Genomic DNA, 22,500 nt, shown 5'->3' with positions numbered 1-22,500 from the left:
ACGGAGGGAGCATTACCGGCTCTGGCATCCTGCATTGTGATGTGTTTATTGCAATTTGTAAAACGTTAGTTTCTATTTTGTTTAGTAATTTATCTAATTAATTTCACTTGTGTTATTTTACGTTTTCCACTTATTTTTTACTATATTTATTTATTTAATGATTAATTTATTATTACCTATTTATTTGTATAGAACAGATATACATAAAAACCTTCTGTGAAAATATCCAAAATCGACTCTTTTCATTTACTCGGCTTCCTACACACACACACACACACACACACACACACACACACACACACACACACACACACACACACACACACACACACAAGCAAGCAAGCACGCGCACACACACACACGCACGCACGCACGCACGCACGCACGCACGCACGCACGCACGCACGCACGCACGCACGCACGCACGCACGCACACACACACACACACACACACACACACACACACACACACACACACACACATTCATTAAAAAAAAAAAAAAGACGATATTCTATCTAAACGCGACAAATATGTATGTAAATCGCAGGGCAGATGATATGATGTGATCGAGGTTCATTGTTGTAGGTCAGGATGGCCGGCTAGCAGAGGCGTTACATGGGCGATTATGTTACTTGCATTACGGTAGTTTGAATACTGTAGGCGTGTCCTTGTGCATGAAGAGATCAGTGCTAAGAGTCTGTCTTTGTATCAGTTGTTTGTAATGTCGAGTGTAATGTTCGCTTGTGTGTGTGTGTGTGCGTGTGCGCGCTCAGAGTAACCTACTGTTATGGCGTTAATAAATAGAACAGAATGGGTTGTGGTGGGTACGGTTCCCTCTTCGTGGTGCTGGTGGTGTTTGTGCTGGTGGTGCTGTGTAGCTCCAGCAATTGCCTGCACAGCTACAGTTTCCCCTCACCATTCAGCCACAGATTTGCTTTCATACGTACATTTGTACTTACCGCATCTGTCACCTCCACACGAAACCGGAATCCCTTTCTGTGTTCAGGGTTTTCGTAATCCAGGGGTGTGGCGAGGCGCAGGTCTCCTCCGGGAGCCCCAACACGGCGCTTCTCCACGCGGAACTTGTCCCACCCATCACCGCTTTCCGGTACCACCTGGAACAAAACAGTATATCCAAGTGTTTTCTTGTCTCGTGGGAGGTGAATATTTCCATTGCTGCTGCGGTGGAAGGTGCGCCTTTATATCTGTAGGGAATCAATGCGATATGAGGGATTACATGATTGTACCTTTACCTTCAAGCTAATATCCACTATAATGTGTACGCCTACCACTTTCATACGCAGAAAGTCTTGATAGTCTGGTTTACATTATCTGGGTGTGATAATTGAAAATAAAAGGGCAGACTGTAGTCACCGTGTTTACATCGTCCCTGCGCTAAGGAAACTGACGCGACTCGCAAGGTCTTAACATTTCCAGCATTTGCAGGACGGACTGCGTTCATATGAGGAGGGGATATGTTTGGTTATGGTTGATGCGTTGTTCTCTTGAACTAGATTGTGATGATAGACTTAAATATGAGGTGATGCCTTGAAGATCAAACCTTGCTTAAGGTGCTTATTTTCAACTTACTCCTAACAGCCTCGGAATGGATTATTATTATTTTTTTTTAGTTTTCATTTGTTTATCGAAGAAAGAGAATGTTTTGAATAATGTCTGCTTTTCAAATGTTAATGAATTCTTGTGCAGGAGAGACATAGATTAAGTGATTCTACAACAAGATATGAATGGCGTCGGTGACAGTTCTAATTAATTACGTCACACAGACATTAAACAATATTACCAAAAGCTTGAATTTACAGCTATAATTCATCAACGAGGAAAATCTTCATCTTCATAATTTACTACGGATTCTTTGAAATATTATCGGTTCATCTTTTCTGTGCCACACACTGCTTATAATGATAATAAATGTTGGAGCCTCGAACAGCCGACTCACCCGGAAGCTCGGCGGCTGACGCACCGCTCATCTGTTTTTTGTTCGTTATATTCTTGTTCTGCCATTTTTTTCAAACAAACTTATTAAGGAAATAACTTTATAAATGTAACTTTACCGTGCTGTACCTGTTATCTAAAAGATAATTAGAAAAAAAAAAAAAACACATGTTTCTGGCACTGGTATGCGTGTAATACTTTGTGCTGCGCGAAAAGAACGAAATGGAAATGTAGCTAGCTGTTTGCGGTGCAGTGTGTGGAGTGAGGAAAGTACTTACCCTGAAGGTGAAGTTGTTGGTCACGTCCTGATCCACCACAGTGAGGGTCGCCAACACGTCATCGGGGTGCTGGTTTTCAGACACGTCCAGCGTCCACTCTGGGCGGGAGAACCTTGGCGGCACGTCATTGACATCCTCCACGTCCACCACCACCGTGCCTGTGCCTGGCCGGAGACGACTTGGATTAGAGGAAGAGAGTACAGCGCGAGGCGAGTCTTCACGCAGGTGACAGATAATGTGATGTGAATGATGAATGGAAGAAACAATGAAAGAACTATTCATTATGAAAATTAAGAAACGTGGTGGAGTATGGGATACAACACTTGTACGTAAATGAAAACCCTGCTGTCCGCTGTGCGAGGCACTCACCCTTGAGTCCGCCTCCGTCAGTAGCAACCACCTGGATCTCGTATTGGGGCGTCTTCTCCCGGTCGAGGCAGCAGAGTGCCGTGGTGATGAGCCCCGTGCGTGTGTGGATGGTGAGGATGGGGCTGCCGCTCGACTCATCGATCACGTTCTTCTCCAGTGAGTAGGTCAGCTGTGCGTTCTGACCTTCCCGAGGGTCGTCATGGTCTGTGGCTTCAACCTGGATCACCGACGACCCTGCCAACAAGGGAAATGCCCATATGTTATTTATGTGGACAGGTTGAGTGGCAAGGGATGAACGAGTTTGCTGGAGTGTTGAGTTGGTTCTATTTTTAAGACTAAAAATAATAATATTCCTTAGACATAAGCGGCACCTTCTTTAATATAGCTTAGAATTCGCTCGTGTTGCATCTTATGTAAAGGTAGCAAAGCCATTATGCCGCCGATCTTAGTGGTGATGTGAAGAACATTTTGCCATAGTTACATCGATAGATAAACAAAGAAGACGAGGACTATTTGTATCTCACGAGAACAGGAAACATTCAGTTGTATCCTAAGGAACGAAGTGGCACGCGATATTACACTTTCTTGCGTGCTGTGAATCCCAGAAAGGTAAAAACAGGAGCAAGTTCACATTGCTGGCAGCGCGACGGACTTGAGGCCGCTAACATCACCGGGGTAGGGTCCGCGGCTCAGGAGAGAACTCCTGAGCTTGTCCTGTGTGTATATTGACTCTCTCTCTCTCTCTCTCTCTCTCTCTCTCTCTCTCTCTCTCTCTGTGTGTGTGTGTGTGTGTGTGTGTGTGTGTGTGTGTGTGTGTGTGTGTGTGTGAGAGAGAGAGAGAGAGAGAGAGAGAGAGAGAGAGAGAGAGAGAGAGAGAGAGAGAGAGAGAGAGAGAGAGAGAGAGAGAGAGAGAGAGAGAGAGACTGGGGGGAGGTGACAATATATAGGGGTGCCTCTACAAATCTACGGAGGGAGGTGTTGATGGTGGTGGTGGTGGTGGTGGTGTGGCCCCAGTTGTATCTCTGCACGGGGCTGTTCGCCTGTCAGCCTCAGGAGGTGCCCTTCACGTGGTATCGAATAGGGATAACTTTCTCGCCTCCATGCAGGTTGTAAATACCATGAATGTTTTGAAGCACTCAATGCTTTCTTCGCTGAGGCAACGTTCCTCTTAGAAAGAATGAATCGGCAATCTGCCAGCCTCTCTTGAAAGATGTGTTTGTGAGGAACACATCAGTGGCCCCATCCACCACTGCCTTGATCGGAGCGTGGGTGGCAGATAATGCTTAATGCTTATTGCTTATAGATGTGATACTGACAACCATTAGTTGCTCAGTGTTAAGGTTATAATCAAGATTACTAAATCCAGCACTGTGTTTAGCGGTGCACTGACTGTCTTCAGTCTCTTACACTTCACGGCAGTGTTCCATAGTTAACCTTCTGCTAAGCTTAGTAATTGCACTCTTTCACTTTATATGTACATTAAATGAATTATTTAAAATTGGGTTAGAGCGGAACACTTGAAGGTTGAGGTTGAGGTTGAGTTGATTTAACACTGGACTGACGAGAGGAAGGAACCGTTTGAATGTTGAAATGAGGTTAGGTTAGTTAAATTAGTAATAATGCGAAAATGTTGGCCAGATCTTGTGTAGCGCCGAGCGACCCGCATAATTAAGGTCGCGGCGGGGCATTCGTGAGTGGTGCGTTCCTTAATTTAACATCCTCCCATTTTTACTTTGAGTTTTGTCGCGGCAAGGCACCACTAATTAGATATTTGCAGCAAAACCACACAATGATTTCCTGTGATGTAGAACTCTTCGTTGCGAACAAAGTGCACAGTGTAAATTCTTTTTCTGGAAAGAAAAAAAAAAAAAGGGAAGTGTAAAGTAGAAAAAATCACCATATTGCTCTTTCACTTTTTTCCAAACACACACACAATCATATCTTTGTTAAGAGCTTCAAGTGAGAGAGAGAGAGAGAGAGAGAGAGAGAGAGAGAGAGAGAGAGAGAGAGAGAGAGAGAGAGAGAGAGAGAGTCAGACAGACAGACCTGTATAATTGACTGACTGACTGACTTACTGACTGCATAGAATCTTTGAATTTCTCATTCTTTCACGATTCGGAAGCTGACTGAGCGAATCCCGAAACGCTCAGACGGGTACCATATGTAGCGGTGCAAATACACTCGCACAAACAGGACAAAGACAAGAAGAAAACATAGTTATTCTTTCTCCTGTAAAAAAAAACAAAAAAAAAACGGAATCAAAGAGACGCTCTCGAATCACGTCAAAAGTAAGAAAAAAGAGAGGAACCACAGGCCGTGAAAGTAAGAAGTGTATGTTCAAAGTGAACATTAACTAGCCGGTCTTCAGACAAAACCTTTAGCAACCTTAACGAATACCAAACTTCAGCCACAGTTGACAAGTTAAGAAAATATATTAGCGTGACATGAAACATTTAAAAATCGTAATAAGGCAGCTTGGAAGCAGTCTTCAGCTATTTTGTGTAAGGGAATGGAAAAGAGTAAGGAGGCAATGAACATATGATTTAATCAAAGCTTACGAGTACTTAGTAAGCTTGAAATATGAGAGTTTCATTCAAGGTTGTTTTTTGTTTTAATAATAGCCCAGCCATATATGTGGGGTAGGTGGTTAGGTTACTGGTGATGAATGTTTAGGGAAGTGAAGAGTGTGCGCCCTGCGGGAAGCAGCAACCTTTGGTGTGAATGTAGACTTCAGTCTCCGGCACTGCAGCAGGAGCAATTTCTAGGTAAGTTAGGTGGTACAGCCTTACATCCTCCCAACCAGCAGAAGAATAATATGAGAATCACCAACTACAATGGGTGGAAAGAGAGCATAGAAGCGAAAGGCCAGGAGGTTTGTTGAACAGGTTGGCTGGTCAGTTATGGAAGACAACAACCTTGGTGGGGTACAATGAAGTTTGTACTCCCATGTTTGTGTGTGTGTCTGTTAGTAGAGAGAGAGGGTGTGTGTGTGTGTGTGTGTGTGTGTGTGTGTGTGTGTGTGTGTGTGTGTGTGTGTGTGTGTGTGTGTGTGTGTGTGTGTGCGTGCGCGCGCGCGCGTGCGTGTGTTAGCAGTCCTGGGCTGGAATTCTTTTTTGATGAACAGGGCGATTGGGTTTATCAAACCTCAAACGCATGTTCGATGCTCTGGTTCGGTGAGGCCAGCCTGGTGCCGCCGGCGGACGGGGTAGGAAGGTTTGCTTGATCAGACGTGAAAAATATTGCTGCGCAAGAAAATAATAAAGTTTTATTTATTTTTTTCCGATAAATCTTCATTTGGAAGGAATTTGATGTTGTTTTGCGTCTGAGGTTTTTAGTTTTATTGGAGACAATTAGCGAAAGGACAGTCTCGTAATAGGAGACTGTTTGTGAACTGCCATTATGAGGAAATAAAGCCGTCACCGCGTGCAAAGGAATAAAGTTTTCCACGCACATCTTTTATTATAAATATGCATGGGTGGTAGAGAGAGAAAAAAAAGCAGCAGATAATGTGAAGTGACGCCATGTAAAGAAAGTCAGACATTTTGATAAGTTGAATCATACAAGAAGGATTTTTTTTTTTCTTTCAGCATACGACACAAACAAGCAGTGATTTGATGAAGGCAACATGGTGTACCAGTGTACCATATCCCATACCATGCAATATCAAAGACAGTTTCGTGATCATGTAAGATGCAGCACTATGAATTGACCAGTCCATTACGATTACAGCTGTGTACATTGTGTCATTTCCTGGCGTAGGCAGCAAGTGAAACAAATGTCAGCAGGATTGGGATTCATTCGGAGAATGAGTTCACATCGCCTGAGGAACTGCGTCCGAAAGCTCCAAAATTTCATTCGGATTACTTCAAAGTATCATGAATATGGGACTTGTGAAGTGTTTGATAAAGCAAGTCAGAGAGAGAGAGAGAGAGAGAGAGAGAGAGAGAGAGAGAGAGAGAGAGAGAGAGAGAGAGAGAGAGAGAGCTGCTCTTGACACATCCCCTCTTCAGTTATTTTAAGGTGAGCCATTTTGAGCCAAACAGCAGGGGACAAAAATCTGTAATGGCTCTCAAAACTTTTCTTTCGCTTACGTAATGAGCTTCATGACGGCTTCAGGAGCTTTCTTGGAAATTTAATTGGCTTTTCGGGGAAGTTTTTATTTTTTTATTTTTATTTTTACGAAGAGGAAAAGCGTTTGGTATTGGAGGGTTCCTTTCGTTTTTTCCCATCCCCGTCCTTCGCTGCGTTCCTGTGTGCACGCAATCTGCTGGCAATAGAGAAGAGGGAGTTAACTAGACTAGAGCTTACCCTCACCATGCCTCGATTAACAAGACAACGACCCTCTCTCTCTCTCTCTTGAATAGTAAATGATATTGTTTGCGTTCTTTTATTAATTCATTTGTTTTATATGTATATATATGCTTATATATTACTGAATTTGTGTGTGTGAGTGGTGTGTATGTGTGTGTGTGTGTGTGTGTGTGTGTGTGTGTGTGTGTGTGTGTGTGTGTGTGTTTTCTCTTGTACCCAAATAACTCCATATCAGCTTCATATCTCTCCTCTCTTGAGCCCTCATTAAAAAGAACTAAGATTATATTTATTTCACCAACTACTGAATAAAAGGGATGTTTGAAGTGGAGAACTGGAACTGGTGGTCTTACAAAAATAATTCCTTGTCTTGTTCTGTACTTAATTATTAGAAAAAAAAAACAAAAAAAAACAAATAAATGAGTAAAGTCTGAAGTGTCCAATTTGAGGAAGGAACGATGTGTGAATTTTTTATTCTTAATTTTTCCTCCTTTCCCGCTCTTCTATCTAGTGAGCACCCTCGTGAATAGTGAACTCTTCATATGCTAATTGAAAGCACTGGCCTCGCTTGTAACTCGTCCAAAGTGCTCATCCTGATTGGTGTGGGGCAGCCCGGCAGCTTTGTTCACTCATGTCACCAGTATACCTAACGATCGCCTGCGTAGGTGGTGGTGGTGGTGGTGGTGGTGGTGGTGGAGGATATCGTTCGTACTACTTACATTATTCTGCGTGCTCTCATGCGAGGCTTTTCTACTAACTAAGAGTAATATTTGCTTGAGTTCAGGTATATGTGAATCACGATGACACCTGATGTGCAGCAGGGAGAAGGAGGCGTGACTGTGATGGTGGCAAGGATGGGTCTGTTGCAGTCACGCAGGAGAGAACAATTGCAGCTGGATATATATGTTTATATAAGAAAGTAGACTAATTTTCTTATTGCTATGATTAAAACAACAACAACAACAAAAAAAAAAACGTCCTGTGCTTCGGGGAAAAGCTTAAGTTTTGATCGACGTGTTTTCCATTACTGGATTGTAACTCCTACTGATAAGTTAGTTGAGAACCATTCTTGAGAAAAAACTCGTGCTTGTAAAGAAGAGCATATTCCAGACAGTTTCATCGACTGCTGCCACTCTCCTCTAAAAATGAAAACTACTGTTTTTAGATATGCTAACGCGGTTTATGTACCCATCCACTGAGCTTAGATGACCTCCACCTCACTTGCTTTGGTCGATCAGGTGAAAGTCATGACCGAGGAGTGAGAGGTATGGAAATACCTATCGCATAGCCAACTATCATAATATTATCTCCCTCCACTGAGGAGGGTGCCAGTAATCGATGAAATCGTTTATAAAAATTTAATTTTTCTTCACCGGCTGTTGTCAAGACGACTTCTTGTGGCTTCAGTGATTCTCGATGATTTTGCTGCATGTTTCCACTGTTGAACCATCAAGTGTGTCCAGCGGGATGAGTGCACGGGCAAACAGTTGTACTCTTCCTCTACAAAATGGTAAAGGGGTTGGTTGCGTATGTCAGATTCTTTTTCTTTGTTGAGCTAAGCACTTTATAAAGCCAGTGTTTCAATATTCATCCTGTGTTTTACAGTAATGTAAAGTAAGGACTGGGTATTGTGTAATAACTCAGGGACTGGGTACTGTGTAATAAACCAAGAACTGGAGTCACTGTATAATAACTTATTTTGCTATGTACTGAGAATGTGGCTATGTATGTATGCAAATGTCTGTCTGTCTTATCATTTGGTAATATATAATGACAAGAAAATGAAAAAAAAAAAAAAACAAAGCTTTAATTTGGAACAGCAGTCATTAAATGGACTTGTGTATTTTTGCTTAACATTAAAATTTCGCCTCCATTGTCTGTAACGCTTTGAAATAAAATACTTCTTAACAATCACTAGAGGGAAATACACTGTTGTGTAGATTTTGATGTGAGTCTTACGGAAAGAGGGAAAATTATTATTAATCAAGCGAGTTTCCATTAAAATTTTATATTACGTAATCTTCCGGATTTAAAAAGAGAAAAAGAACGACTCAAGCTACATGAGAGGACAAAGAATGGCTTTGCGTGGTGGCTCATTGTGTATAGAGTTGCAGGACACGCGCAGGTTATTCAAGGGGAAAAAGTGAATAAAACCTGGAATCTGTGAGGCAGCGGAATTAAAATTTCTAATGAAAATGAAAGGTTAAATGCACTTCTCTGGCATCCATTGTGGATGAGCAATACATAATGATGGAATGGGGCAAGATAACAAAACAGAGAAGACAAAGAGGAGACCATAAATTAATGTCATTTTCCTCGCACAGAAATAATGAAGCAGTTTTTCCAGCCAGAGCTCGGAGGAGTGTGTGTGTGTGTGTGTGTGTGTGTGTGTGTGTGTGTGTGTGTGTGTGTGTGTGTGTGTGTGTGTGTGTGATCTCTACCTCTTCCATCCAGAAAGACTTTATTTTATATTTCCTAGTTATAATTCCGCCACAGTGACGATGGGTACGGTGAAAGTCCCGATGTTTATTGCTACTGTTATTGTTATGGTTGTGGCGAGGAGGAGGAGGAGAAGGAAGAGGAGGAAGAAGAAGAGGTAGAGGAGGAGGAGGAGGAGGAGGAAGAGGAGGAGGAGGAGGAAGAGAAGGAGGAGGAGGAAGAGAAGGAGGAGGAGGACGAGGAAGGAAGGAAGGAAGGAAGGAAGGAAGGAAGGAAGGAAAGAGTGACGACGCTGAAGAACCGAGGACACAAGAGAAGAGAGGTAGTCAGTCACCTTTAGGGGTGTTCTCGGAGATGGCGGCGCGCAGCGTGGGAGATGGGAAGAAGGGCGCGTTGTCGTTGATGTCCTTCAGGTTGACCAGGACGTCCGTGAAGGCGCTCCACTCCCCGTCCTCCGCTGCCACGCGAATCTTCCATTGTGCCTGGCCTCTGGGCGGGTCCCGGTCCAGCGGCTGTTGGGAGGCAAAGCTGGGGGTAATTGTGTGGCTGGAATGTGAATGCTCTACAGTACTACTGCTGCTGCTGCTGCTGTTCCTTCTGCTGGTACTGCTGCTGGTGGTGCTGCTAGTGCTGGTGCTGCTGCTAACGACGACAACAACTGCAACAGCAACAACAGCAACAGTGACGACGACGACAACAACAACAACAACAACAACAACAACAACAACAACAACAACTACTACTACCACCACCACTAATACTACTGCTGCTGCTGTTACTACAATGTTTCCATCCATGTCACACATCTATAAACTTCCCAATGTGGGCTGCACCTCAGGTTGCAATGGGATTGGCAGCGCGGAGTGGAGGTTCCTGCCCATACAATTCTGTATCTTTATCCATGTGCCTGGCCACGACGAACAATATTGCGGCTTTGTAAAGACTCCTATCCAAAGGAAAAGTGTTAGTGAGGTAATGAGTGAACCCCATGGAGCTCGTCTCGTTCACTCTTCTCATACAACCTGGTGCGTCTATTTTTTTTTTCACTGCAGCACATGTCTTGAATGAAAAAAAATAATAGATAAAAGAAAAGAAAATTGAAGGAAGAATAAACGTGTAGAATACAACACACAAAATTTGGTTGTACGATGTTTAATTTGTCTTACACTTTGAAATTTACTTGTTTGCTATTTGTTTGTTATGGTTATGTGTGTATTAAAGACTATTAAAGACTGTGTGTGTGTGTGTGTGTGTGTGTGTGTGTGTGTGTGTGTGCGCGCGCGCTCTTCATTAATTCTTTATTCCCTTACACGTATGTTTAGCTTGTCACTCCGTAATACTCTTGTGGTTGCATTTCACCCACAAGACAGACGTAGGACATCGCACAGGTTATTTGCCCCTTGATGTAACATAAGCCGAACTGTCACCCACAAAGAAGAAAGAGAATATATAATTGCATTGCATCCAAAGCTAGAGCCATCATTCCGACTCTTGGCTGACATGCTGCAACCTTTCTTCTGGACATAGAGCAACACGTGTGCCAGGGAATGCTACTCACGCTGACCCGAGGCTATGGGGTGAGTATTGCGAGGCCTCTCGTTGTATGTTAATAAAATGGTTACTGGAATATTAAACTAATATCCCTGTTTATGAAAGAAAGTAGGCCACGTGCATTAGTTACGTCATGGTTTAATGAGGCGAGGGTAATGAAATTTGGCTACAGGGAGGAGGGGAGGCGGCCACTCTTGCTAGCTAAAAAAGTGAAAGCGTGAAACCTTTTTACTTGTTAGACTGGGTTAGGAGGTAATTGGGTTAGGTTGGGAGCGAAAAGAGGAGACCCCTGCTAGGAGGATGGTCGTGGAGGCGAAACACGCACATTAGTTTCGTTATGGTGAGGGAAACATAATGGCTAGAGAAGGTGATGCAGTAGAGATGTAAAGTCTGGGGCGTGTGACTGGTGGAGAGGTGTCGATTCATTTACTGTTTTTAACAATTTCTGAACTTTTCGCAGTCGCCAAGTATTAATTAGAATAGAACGTATAGATAGATTACATTGTAGTAGATGAACAAATAAAATTTTAAAAAATTCTGTCGGTACAAAAAAAATAGCGTAAACTTAGTGATAAGTAGAAAAGAACTGAACTGATGCCATCGTACTGAGGAGGTTAACAGCGGCAGCTTGTGGCGCCAGGAGTGTCGAATTATTCAAGTGTGGCAGGGACTGTGGGTGCGTAGGTAATTAATTGCATTTGTTCTTTTTGATTGTAGCGAATGACGGATGTCTATTATGACCTGATTTTGTCTATGATATTTGCTAAACTGTTCAACGGCGAGTCTGACTTCCGTACTGAACTTGTACAATCCATCGGGCTCTGCGTCACGGCCTCGCCTCAGCATTTATTGACATACTCTTCTGATTTTGCAGAGAACAAGGAGAATTGCAGTGTTCGTCCGTGAGCTGATGAATGATTGAGAACAGTGGTGCCAGGCCATTTCATCAGCAAGTTTAGCAAAACCAAAAATAATTTTAATGTTTTCCACTTGAATTTACGGGATTTAATACGTCTTTTTCAAATGGTATGTTTCACTATTCCGCCCATCTCAGACATACAGAGTTTGTTTTCTAGACTACTTTCCCGGCCATATATATTTTATCTTTTTGCATCCAGATTTCCAGAAAAAGGTTTCACTCACAATTCAGTTACTGTTACTATTCATTATTTATTTACTTATTTATTAATTCATTATACGGTTCTCTTCCGCCTCTTGTTTGGCGCGCTTTTGTTGTGTGGCCGCATCCCCTGCTATATTGTGGTCAGTCTTGACGTAGTCAGCTTGCCGCTCTCATGTGTTCCGTGCATTTTCTCTCCCGTCTGCTGCCCGTGTCCTCTGTACTCTTGGACAGTAAACGTGAGAGACCTGAGTGCTGTTTCCCGCTTCCCACATATTGCTGACAGTGCTGCCACCAGCACAAGCTTTATTAGTTCAACCACAGTCTGTAAAACGCCCAACACGAACTGTGAAGACCATCATTATTAAGATGTAGAAAATGAAGCTGACAGTGAGAGCGGATGTGCGTTTGCCACTGTCACCTCCTTAATACGTTGTGTTCGCGATGTGTTGTAGATGTGTGGCTGGAATAAAGGAAAGGGAACTGGTATCTAATGAGGAGTTCAGTGTACGCAGAGTTTCCATTACCGTGTGTTTCACATCACTCTAGATATTTTGAGAACATTTGTACCGTTCACAAGTCAAAATTATCTCCGATGATGTTTATAATCGACTCGGCAATTCCGAGAAACTTGTGAGCGGGGCCGTGCTGGTATTGTTAACTGTGGTGGTTCGCGGAAGACTGCGTTAATTCATATGTTAGTTACCTTGTGTGCGAGCTGATATGATACAGCCACTTAGTTCCTTTGTTTATGTCAGTCAATCATGTCCACTTATTTTACTTATTTTTTATTTATTTATGTTTTTAGAAGGCATTTCGTGTCCTCAGTGGCGTCTCTGGTCACAGCTTGGACTGAGTATTTATCCGCCCTGACAGAGTTAGGGTAGTTACTCAAATTATAATAAGTACTCGTAGGTTATGGCTAAGGTATAGTGAGGAGTGATGTTAGGTGTGTAGAGATTTATTTCGAAGGGAAGTGCAAGCTGGCAAAGATTTTTCTTTGTACGAGGAACATTTTTGGGAAATTCTGCTGTTGTATATTATTCGTGTTTTCTGATATTTTTTATTTCGTCTATTTTTTAGTGTGATTAATTCCATCGCTATGTAATTTCACAACGGAGATGGCCTACTATTGCGTGTTTCCCTGTCATGGTAATTGACTTTACTCGGATCCCCATAAATGTACGGGGGAAAGTGCGGTCGGTGATTGAGGCAGGATTCATTGACTCAGAAACGAGTGATCTGCGGCGGAAATTAAAACGAAAGAAAAAAAAATGCGAACGAAATGCAATAGAAAAGGCAGCGAAAAATATTAATTCATTTTGATGCTACGATCAGGAGGAGGAGGAGGAGGAGGAGGAGAATACTACGTAAATCTAGGGAACAGGCGCGCGTCACGTGGATGTTCCCGAAGGATGTACTCGTATTTCTTGTTCGTTGTCTCGGTGAGCGCTTCGTTCAGGTGTTAGTGATGCTCTACAAACCTGACGCACTTTGGGGGAAGAAAGGGAAACCGTTCCCAATCCTGCTACACTCTTAAACAAGTATAGGAGGAGGAGGAGGAAGTTCGAACCATGGAGAATATATGAAACAATGACTGGAAAAATGTCATCATAATCAGGGTCACCTCTGCTTCCCGTCACACTTAGGCAGCGCAGGCAGCAGGTTGTCAGGCGGTGTAGTGTCAAGCTCTTCACACCAGACCTAGACCCTTGATTCCAGGTGTGCTTGTCCGGGTTGTAAAGGTTACGTGAAGGGATGATGGTGGTGGTGATGAGGTGATGAGGTTGATGCTCAGGATGAAGTGGAGGAGGAGGAGGAGGATGGCGAAGAGAAAGAGGAAGAGGAAAAACACGAGAAGAGTGATGGAGGAGGAGGAGGAGGAGGATTTTAAGCTAAGGAATTTGTGAACCACTCTTCCCATAAATTTTTGTGTGTGTGCTGACGGTGCTTCTCATTCCAGTGACTGTCAGACTAAAAGGTTCCAGATCTCTTAGCATAATTAGTTTTTTTTTTTTTTTTTTGTAAGATTTCTCCTCCTGATAACTAATCCCACGCACTAAGCCTTTCTCTCATTGGAGGCAATCTGGATTACATTTAACATTTCATATTCTTTCTCGCGTCGATAATTTTGTGTCAGATTTCTATTAACTTATTGCCTCATGATCTCCCCATCCTCGTTATAATTTTTCACTGCACCTGCATTGCAGTGTAGGAAGTGGATCCTTGGGTGTTTGAAAGTACACTGGTTATTTATTTCCCAGCGGCGGGTGGTGAGTGGAGGCGTGAGTAGTGGCAGTGGCAGCGTGTTGCTCTCGCCACGCTGTTTTTCATCCAATGGGGCGTGTGAGTGTTCGCGCGTACATCGTAACTAACAAAATAAAAGTTATGAACATGAAAATGGCAATATTGCAACTGGAACGTTTTTACTGCGCGCACGCGCGCGCGCACACACACACACACACACACACACACACACACACACACACACACACACACACACACACACACACAGTAAAGAGGGTGAAAAATAAAAATAAAAAGTAATGAAGAGAAGGAATGATAGTAGCGCCCTAACAGCAACCACTATACACACACAACAAACACAACATTACTCCGCACGTGATAAAAGAGAATTGCACATGTGACTCACCCTAAGGAGCAGAACGGCGCCCGAGGTAGGATGTACGGCGAAGGAGCTTCCTATGGTGGTGTTAGGGATGATCCCGTCCCCGGTGACAGAGTATCTTAGGCGGCCGTGCTCGCCCTCGTCCCCATCCGTGGCCTTCACCTGCACCACCACAAGGAAGAAAGGGAGAAAAGTTATTAGATTATATTTACGGCTAATCACGACTCACTCAGCGGCACTTATTTATCATAAATAGTAAATCACCATCATTTGTGTCACACGAGTCTTGCGAATGTTGCTGAATGATGGAAAAACGATTCTCTCTCTCTCTCTCTCTCTCTCTCTCTCTCTCTCTCTCTCTCTGTCGGAATAGAAATATTGCGACGCCATTTATCTGCCTCTAAGCTCCAAATTCAAATTTAAATCTGGTGAATGATGGCGCGGCTCGCATGTATATAGCACAGTCGGTGCGAGATATTAACAAAGTTACAGGCAATGTACTCGTATGAATAAAGCAAGGGCTCACCATCAGGGGCTCAGCGTGGTCTGACGGGAGGTGCGGGGCAATATCACTAAGACTGAAATAAATGACGCAAGTAGATAGTGGCTTGAATAACTTTGTGGTATTTCGTGAACTAGACTCGGAGTAACTCGTATGGAACAAGAATATCGTTTTAGGTAATGAAACACATTTTCCTCAGTACGGTGCAGGTCGAATGGGTGGACCAGGCATTTGATATTTTCTTATTCCATAACAAAGCAGCATGAAAAATAAGTTGACTTGTGTTTTTAACTCAGCCTTGAATGTATCGACGTTAATTCCTGATCCGAGATCATAATGGAACAGCATGAAGATATTTAACTCAACTTTCTTTTAATGAAAAAAAAAAAAATAATAATAGTAATGCCTATTGATCACGCCAGGGTGTTCGGGTTTTGGCCGGAACACTCGAGCGAAAGGTAACTGCACTTCAGCTTTTTTTTCGTTAGACGAGAGAGAGGAAGGGGTTGTGAGGCCGAAATGAAGGACAAATTAGTTAAATCTGGAAAGGTAACTAGTTCAGAGAAGGTGAAAATTAGCTTAAGTGTTTACTACACAAATTGTAGAAGTATTTTTAATAAAATAGACTTGCTTAGAGGAATGACGTGCGGAGAACCTTGATATCATTGATTTTTTAACAGAAACTTGGTTAGATATGTCAGGAAAGGTATTCAATCCATGGGTTAAGATAGATGGGTATACATTATTCTATAAAGACAGGGAAAACAAGGGGAGGAGGCTTCGCGTTATATGTTAGGGACACATTACAGTTTTGTATTAATAGTAGAATTAAAACAGATAGCAAAACAGAGTCGATATGGGTAGATATTAAGGAATGATCACAGTCATTAGTACTGTGAATTGTGTACAGGCTACCGAACAGTACAAAGGAAATTAACATCTCACTGTAGCAGGAAATAAATAGAGCAGGCAGGTACAGTTCAGGTATGTGTGGTAGGAGAGTTTAATTTTAGGAATATCGATTGAAACCTGATGGTGGGTAACAGGGAAGCAGGGGAATTTCTTAAGGTAATTCAGGATAATTTTTAAAAACAGGTAATCGTAGAACCCACAAGGGAGAATAATATTATAGATTTAATTCTTACTAATAGGGAGGAAGCAGTCACGCAGGTAGAAGATGGAGGACAGCTAGGTAACAGTGACCATTGGCAAATTAGGTACAAATTAAAATGGGAGGAAACTTTTAGAAATAAAAACACTAGTAAAATACCTGACTTTTAGGGGAGCAGATTTTGAGGGATTAAAAAGGTACATCCAAGGAGTTGACTGGCAACGGATGCTGGTTGAGGTCAGGTCCGGGACGGAGCTAAGAGAGGTAAGGCAGGATGAGAGAGGTGAGGTGTGAGGGTGTAGGACGAGAGGAGGGAAGAAATGTCCGGAAGGATCGGAGGAGGGAGAGAGGGGGAGATATGTTTGAGTATGTTGGAGGGTAATGTCATGCTGTGATGGGAGAAGTGTGGTCGAGGCGAGTAGATGAGGGAGTGGAGAGGATGGAAGGGGCCGAGAAGAGAGGATTAGGTGAAGTAAATGTAGATGAGTTGTATAAATATTTCGTAGATAAATTGCATACAGGACAATTAACAGACATCCCGTATAGACCAATAAGATCACAGAAAAATGACCATAAATGGATGACTGTTGGGTTAAAACACTACACAGGGCGGAAGAGAAGTATATATAAGAGATTAAAGGCAGGGGAAGAGGTTTTAAGGCCACAATATAATGAATTAGTTAGAACAGTGTGGAGGTTAACGAGGAAAGCTTAAAACAAGTATGAATTAAAGGTAGCCAGCCAGGCGAAGACGGACCCCAAGGGATTTTATCAGGTATATAGGATGAGGAATAAGGAAACTATAGGTCCATTAAAGACAGCTGGTGGGGAGCTGGTTAATTCTGGGGAGGAGATTAGTAAAATTCCGAATGAGTATTTTCTAACTGTCTTCACTCAGGAAAACATGCAGGATATGCCGAATAGTGAACAGATGTTTAGAACAGATGAGAATGCGAAGCTGACAGACATTACCATAATAACTAAGGAGATAGTGGAACAGGAGATAGATAGGATAAAAAAAAGTTCGACACCTGGAGCAGATGAAGTATATCCCAGAGTACTTAAGTAATGCAAAGAGATTCTTAGAGAGCCGTTAGTTTCTGTCTTTAGAAAATCACTTGAGTCAGGTGAGGTACCAGTAATGTGGAGGCAGGCTAATGTAGTACCCATCTTTAAGAAACGAGATAAAACTTTAGCTTCTAATTATAGACCTGTCAGCTTAACTTCAGTTGTAGGTAAAATATTGGAGTCAATAATAGCGAAGAACATTAGGGAGCATTTAGACAAACATAACTTGATAAATCAGTTACAGCATGGCTTCACGAAGAGGAAGTTAGGCTGGATAAGGTCATGGCCAAGCGACAGGCGAGAGTGAGTTGTAATAAATGGTTCTAAATCCGAGTGGGGCCATGTAATTAGTGGGGTGCCACAGGGATCAGTATTAGGACCATTGTTGTTTTTAATATATATATCAGTGACTTGGATAGTGGAATTAGTAGTGATGTTAGTAAATTTGCGGATGACACAAAGATAGGTAGATTAATTAGGTCAGAATCGGATGCCATCGCCTTGCAGGCAAAATTAGATAGGATGAACGAATGGAAGGATAGATAGCAAAAGCAGTTTAGTATCAACAAATGCAAAGTACTTAGCGTAGGTAAAGAAAACCCACAGTAGGTACACAATAAACAACGAAACTCTGGTAGGTTCAAGGTACGAAAAAGATTTAGGAGTTATAGTTAGCTCTGAACTCCGTCTAGGAAAGTAATGCATAGAGGCCAGAAACAGAGAAAATATGGTATTAGGATTAATTTTTAGGAGAGTTAAAAGTAGAAGGCCCTAAGTAATATTAAAGTTATATTTGGCGCTGGTCAGACCTCATCTAGACTACGCTGTGCAGTTCTGGTCCCCATATTACAGGAAGGATATAGATCTATTAGAATCAGTACAAAGGAGAATGACTAAAAGAATAAGGGGATGAAGAGTATTCCTTACAAGACGAGATTGAAACTGTTAAATTTACATTCTTTAGAGAGACGTAGGTTAAGAGGGGACCTGATACAAGTCTTTAAGTGGTATAAGGGTTATAACAAGGGGGGCGTAAGCAAAATTCTTAGAATCAGCAACCAGGAGAGAACAAGAAATAACTGGTTCAAGCTTAAAAAATTAGGTTTAAGAAAGAGATAGGAAGAAATTGGTTCTCAAATAGAGTGGTAGATGAGTGGAACGGACTCACTAGTCAAGTTGTTAGTGCTAAAACATTAGGGAGCTTTTAGAGAAGATTAGACGGATTTATAGATGGGGATGATAGTGGAAATAGGTAGGTATATTTCATACAGGGACTGCCATGTGTAAGCCTGGTGGCTTCTTGCAGCTTCCCTTATTTCTTATATTCTTATGTTCTTATGATGTTCTTATGATTCCCGTTCTTGAAAAGAAAATGAGAGAGAGAGAGAGAGAGAGAGAGAGAGAGAGAGAGAGAGAGAGAGAGAGAGAGAGAGAGAGAGAGAGAGAGAGAGAGAGAGAAGGTTGCCTGATGGTTTTTTAGTACACTGGTTTGCTCGGGGCGTAAATGTTCCGAGTTTGATCTTGGCTCTCGGCTGTTTGTCGCTAAGATAACCCTAACCGATGCTATATGAACTTCATGTTGCTGCATTATAGCTCAGTACATTTCTGATGTCTCTTTCTTGAAAGCTTATAATTAGCTTACTTTAATGAAAATATCTTTCGAATCATTATGGTAATCGATTGATAATAAAAGTGATCAGCTGCTTGAGTCAAAGCGATTAATTTCGTACCACCGTCACCAGCGAATTCAATTAAAATGATATTAGGAGCCTTGAACTTCATTACAGACTCAGCCGATGCACAGATGTCACTTCATTATCGTCACTCATGCATTCCTGAGGCGGTGGAGTGCAATTTAGATTCGACAGATACAGCTTCGCCTTGAAGCAGCACATTATATCCTGGTTAGCGAAGACTTAAAAGTAAAATGAACCTTTCTCTGGAATAATATAAAATGTAATACCATTTGCTGAATATGAACTCGTCACTCTTCTTCCTCAAACGTTCAACTAAATAAAAGTGGTTGGGGTGATTAAAAATGTGAGTGATTGAATAAAAAAAATGTGTTACATGAACATGCGCGCGCTTGCGCGCGCGCACACACACACACACACACACACACACACACACACACACACACACACACACACACACACACACACACACACACACACATTTTTAATTACAGTTTTTCCTAATATATATATATATATATATATATATATATATATATATATATATATATATATATATATATATATATATATATATATATATATTATTTTCCGAAAATGCTCCCCTGTTCCACTTTCATCGTTTTTTTCTATATCGTAAATATAATTGTTTCTCTCTCACACACACACACACACTAACAGGTTACTAACCTCGCAATGTAGACGTTAACTCGCCCTAAAGTCTGCTGGCACACTAGAGACCTGAATCTTTGTCTGTCAGCAGAGGCATGAATATCTCAATCATGCCACACTCTTGGTGATAGATTTCATACTGCTGTGAAAAACACTAAATTCACGTTGCTAAACATTACCTTGTAAATCAATCCCTCCTGTGTAATGCGAACTAGAAATAAATAATACTGAAAAGGCCTTTATGTTGGTGAAAACGTGAAAATGATCGAGTTGATATGACTCGGAAATGAGGCAAGGGCAGTCATGCTTGTTACCCCGTGTCGCCATTACTAATGCCTGGGGCACTCTTTGGTCCCTGCGGCTCCATCAGCAAAGAGGGAGGAAATCTCAAGTAACATTTATGACGGAAGTTTTTAAAGACTTATACATTATCGGTTTAAGAAGTAATTGAAGAAATTAAGTAGTTTCATTAGATGAGCATCCGTCCGCCCCCTACGACGTCTCTAGTAATTTATCACTAAGACTGTTTAATAATTATTAAACTGTCATAGTGATGTAAAAAAAAAAGTGGATAAACGATGTGTGAGCCAAAGAAGAATTCTTTGAAAGGTTCAAGGATTGAAGCAGAGTGGGAGGAATGTCGGTGTCGCGAAAAAAATCGGCGCAGCAAAAATCGTCCCAGCGCGGATGCTCAGTAGTGGATATTCCCCGTTGGAGAGGCGGAAAACACACCCCTCAACATAAGATTGTCCCAGTGGAAGGTCTGTTAGCTTAGTTTAGTTCAGTTTAATTTAGTGTAGTTTAGGTTAGTTTGGGTTAATTTATGTTAGTTTAGGTTAGGTTAAATTAGTTTAGGTTAGTTTAGCTCAGTTTAGGTTAGGTTAGTTTAGGTTAGGTTATATTAGGTTAGTTTAGTTAGGTTGGACTAGAATGTCTATCATTTTTGTTTGATATATATATATATATATATATATATATATATATATATATATATATATATATATATATATATATATATATATATATATATATATATATATATATCCTTTTATAGCCTCTACAATATATCAACAATTGGGTTTGGGACAATTTTACCGCTGGGACGATTTTTTAACGACTGCCTGTGACAAAATCGTCCCTGGGACGATTCTCTCGCCTGCGCCGATTTTTTTTTTTTTCACAACATTGGGATAGTTGAGGCTAGGGCCACTGCACCTTTATTAATACGCTGTCTATCATGTTATTTTTTACTCATATCCTTCATTTTCTGTTTGTTTTGCTTTCTCTTGGAAGAGAGAGAGAGAGAGAGAGAGAGAGAGAGAGAGAGAGAGAGAGAGAGAGAGAGAGAGAGAGAGAGAGAGAGAGAGAGAGAGAGATTGATTGATTCACAAAAGGAAATGTTTGGGTGTCAGGTGACAACTTTCCTTGCCGTGGTGTTGTTTGGTGCTCAGCCTCAGCCTTGCTTCTTGGCACCACCGCCAGGCTGCACTGCGTTGCCATTGTCGGGGAAGTATTACTGACTACCACATAAAGCCAAGGAAATTACTACCGAATCCCTTTGCGAGAAATGCTGGTTTCATATATATTTAATTAAACATACTCTTGTACATATTTCCTCCACTACAGTTATACCACCGGTGTTTTATTTTTTTTTATTTTATCAAAATAGGTATTGTTGAGGTGTGAGAAAGTCTTATCCATTTAGTTGCATCTGGCAATAATGAATTCGAGAACTTTTAGAAGTGAGGCTCATGTCAGGTTTTATGTCACTGAACACCAGGCGCTCCTTCTCCCTCCTTCGTCAGCAGAGTTCATCGCGCCCCACTGGACAATCTCCTCCCTACCTTTTCCCAACCCAGCATGCCTTCCCGCTATCCTTCTCTCGTCTTCTTAGCCTTTTCACCCAACTTTTCTTCATAGCTAGCTTCCCATTATTACTCAAACCTCCCAACCTCCACCAACACCTTCCTCAGCTAGCCTTTCTTGAACCTCCCTCTCTTGCAACTAGTATCCCTTACATCTGTATTTTTGACATCTGGCCTATCAGTGCCTCCCTGCACAAGAGCCACTTTACGTCCCTCCCCACAGTCCACTCTCACCCGCTTCTTTCCGTCAAGCTTTTCCTTTTCCTCCACCAAGCAATTTCTTCAGTCGCCATTAGCCAGTCTTCCAGCCCCTTCTTCCATCACCTACATTTTCCTCTGCTCACTAATGCCCAACCTTCGCCTCCCCACCAGGTAGGTTTTCTTCCTCTACACCATTACTCTTCCCTCCCCTGCCGACACTCTCCACACCACTGGCCATCTCTTACCCACCAACAGGCTCCACCTCCTCGCTTCTCTTACAATATGAACATCGTTTCCAGCTCTCACAAAGATGTAGTTTCATCATGTTTGAAATTTTTATGAGAAAGATTTTCAAACTTGGAAGTGAAGATGGTGGGGCAAAATGAGACTTCCCATTTTGCTTGTTTATTTGAATGCATGAGAACAGGTAATTGCAGCTTGGAGGTGATGACTGTTATTGCTCGTTTCCTTGGCTGCAGGATGGCCCTTTTTCGCCCGGCACTTATTCTGTGTCGCAGCGTATCGTTATATGTATGAGCCAACCGTTTTTATTTAATTTGCCCGACTCAAATTATTATTGGTCTCGCTCGACCTTGTGTCAAAAATGGATCTTCAAACGGATGGCTTCATGCATCGGGAAACTGAACACTTCTCACAATCTAACTGCAGATTTTGTTTGATACTCATGAATTCCTATCTGGGAAAGGATCTTTGTGACAATATTGCCTTTTAAAATTTT

At 42.0% G+C, this 22,500-nt stretch overlaps 1 protein-coding gene across 1 annotated transcript in view; it reads right to left on the bottom strand.

Moving 5' to 3' along the window:
• The window catches only part of LOC135088839 (putative neural-cadherin 2), a 156,536-nt gene that overhangs the window by 27,253 nt on the left and 106,783 nt on the right, over positions 1–22,500 (bottom strand). Inside the window, exons 5-9 of the mRNA XM_063983890.1 lie at positions 14,673–14,810; positions 9,683–9,860; positions 2,602–2,835; positions 2,233–2,396; positions 961–1,116 (exon numbers count right to left, since the gene is read on the bottom strand). Coding sequence (XP_063839960.1) covers positions 961–1,116; positions 2,233–2,396; positions 2,602–2,835; positions 9,683–9,860; positions 14,673–14,810 — 870 coding nt within the window. The remainder of the gene's footprint in view (positions 1–960; positions 1,117–2,232; positions 2,397–2,601; positions 2,836–9,682; positions 9,861–14,672; positions 14,811–22,500) is intronic.

The sequence above is a fragment of the Scylla paramamosain genome, chromosome 3 (genome assembly GCF_035594125.1).
Source record: "Scylla paramamosain isolate STU-SP2022 chromosome 3, ASM3559412v1, whole genome shotgun sequence".
Taxonomy (NCBI): domain Eukaryota; kingdom Metazoa; phylum Arthropoda; class Malacostraca; order Decapoda; family Portunidae; genus Scylla; species Scylla paramamosain.
This window is presented reverse-complemented; position numbering and strand designations above follow the sequence as displayed.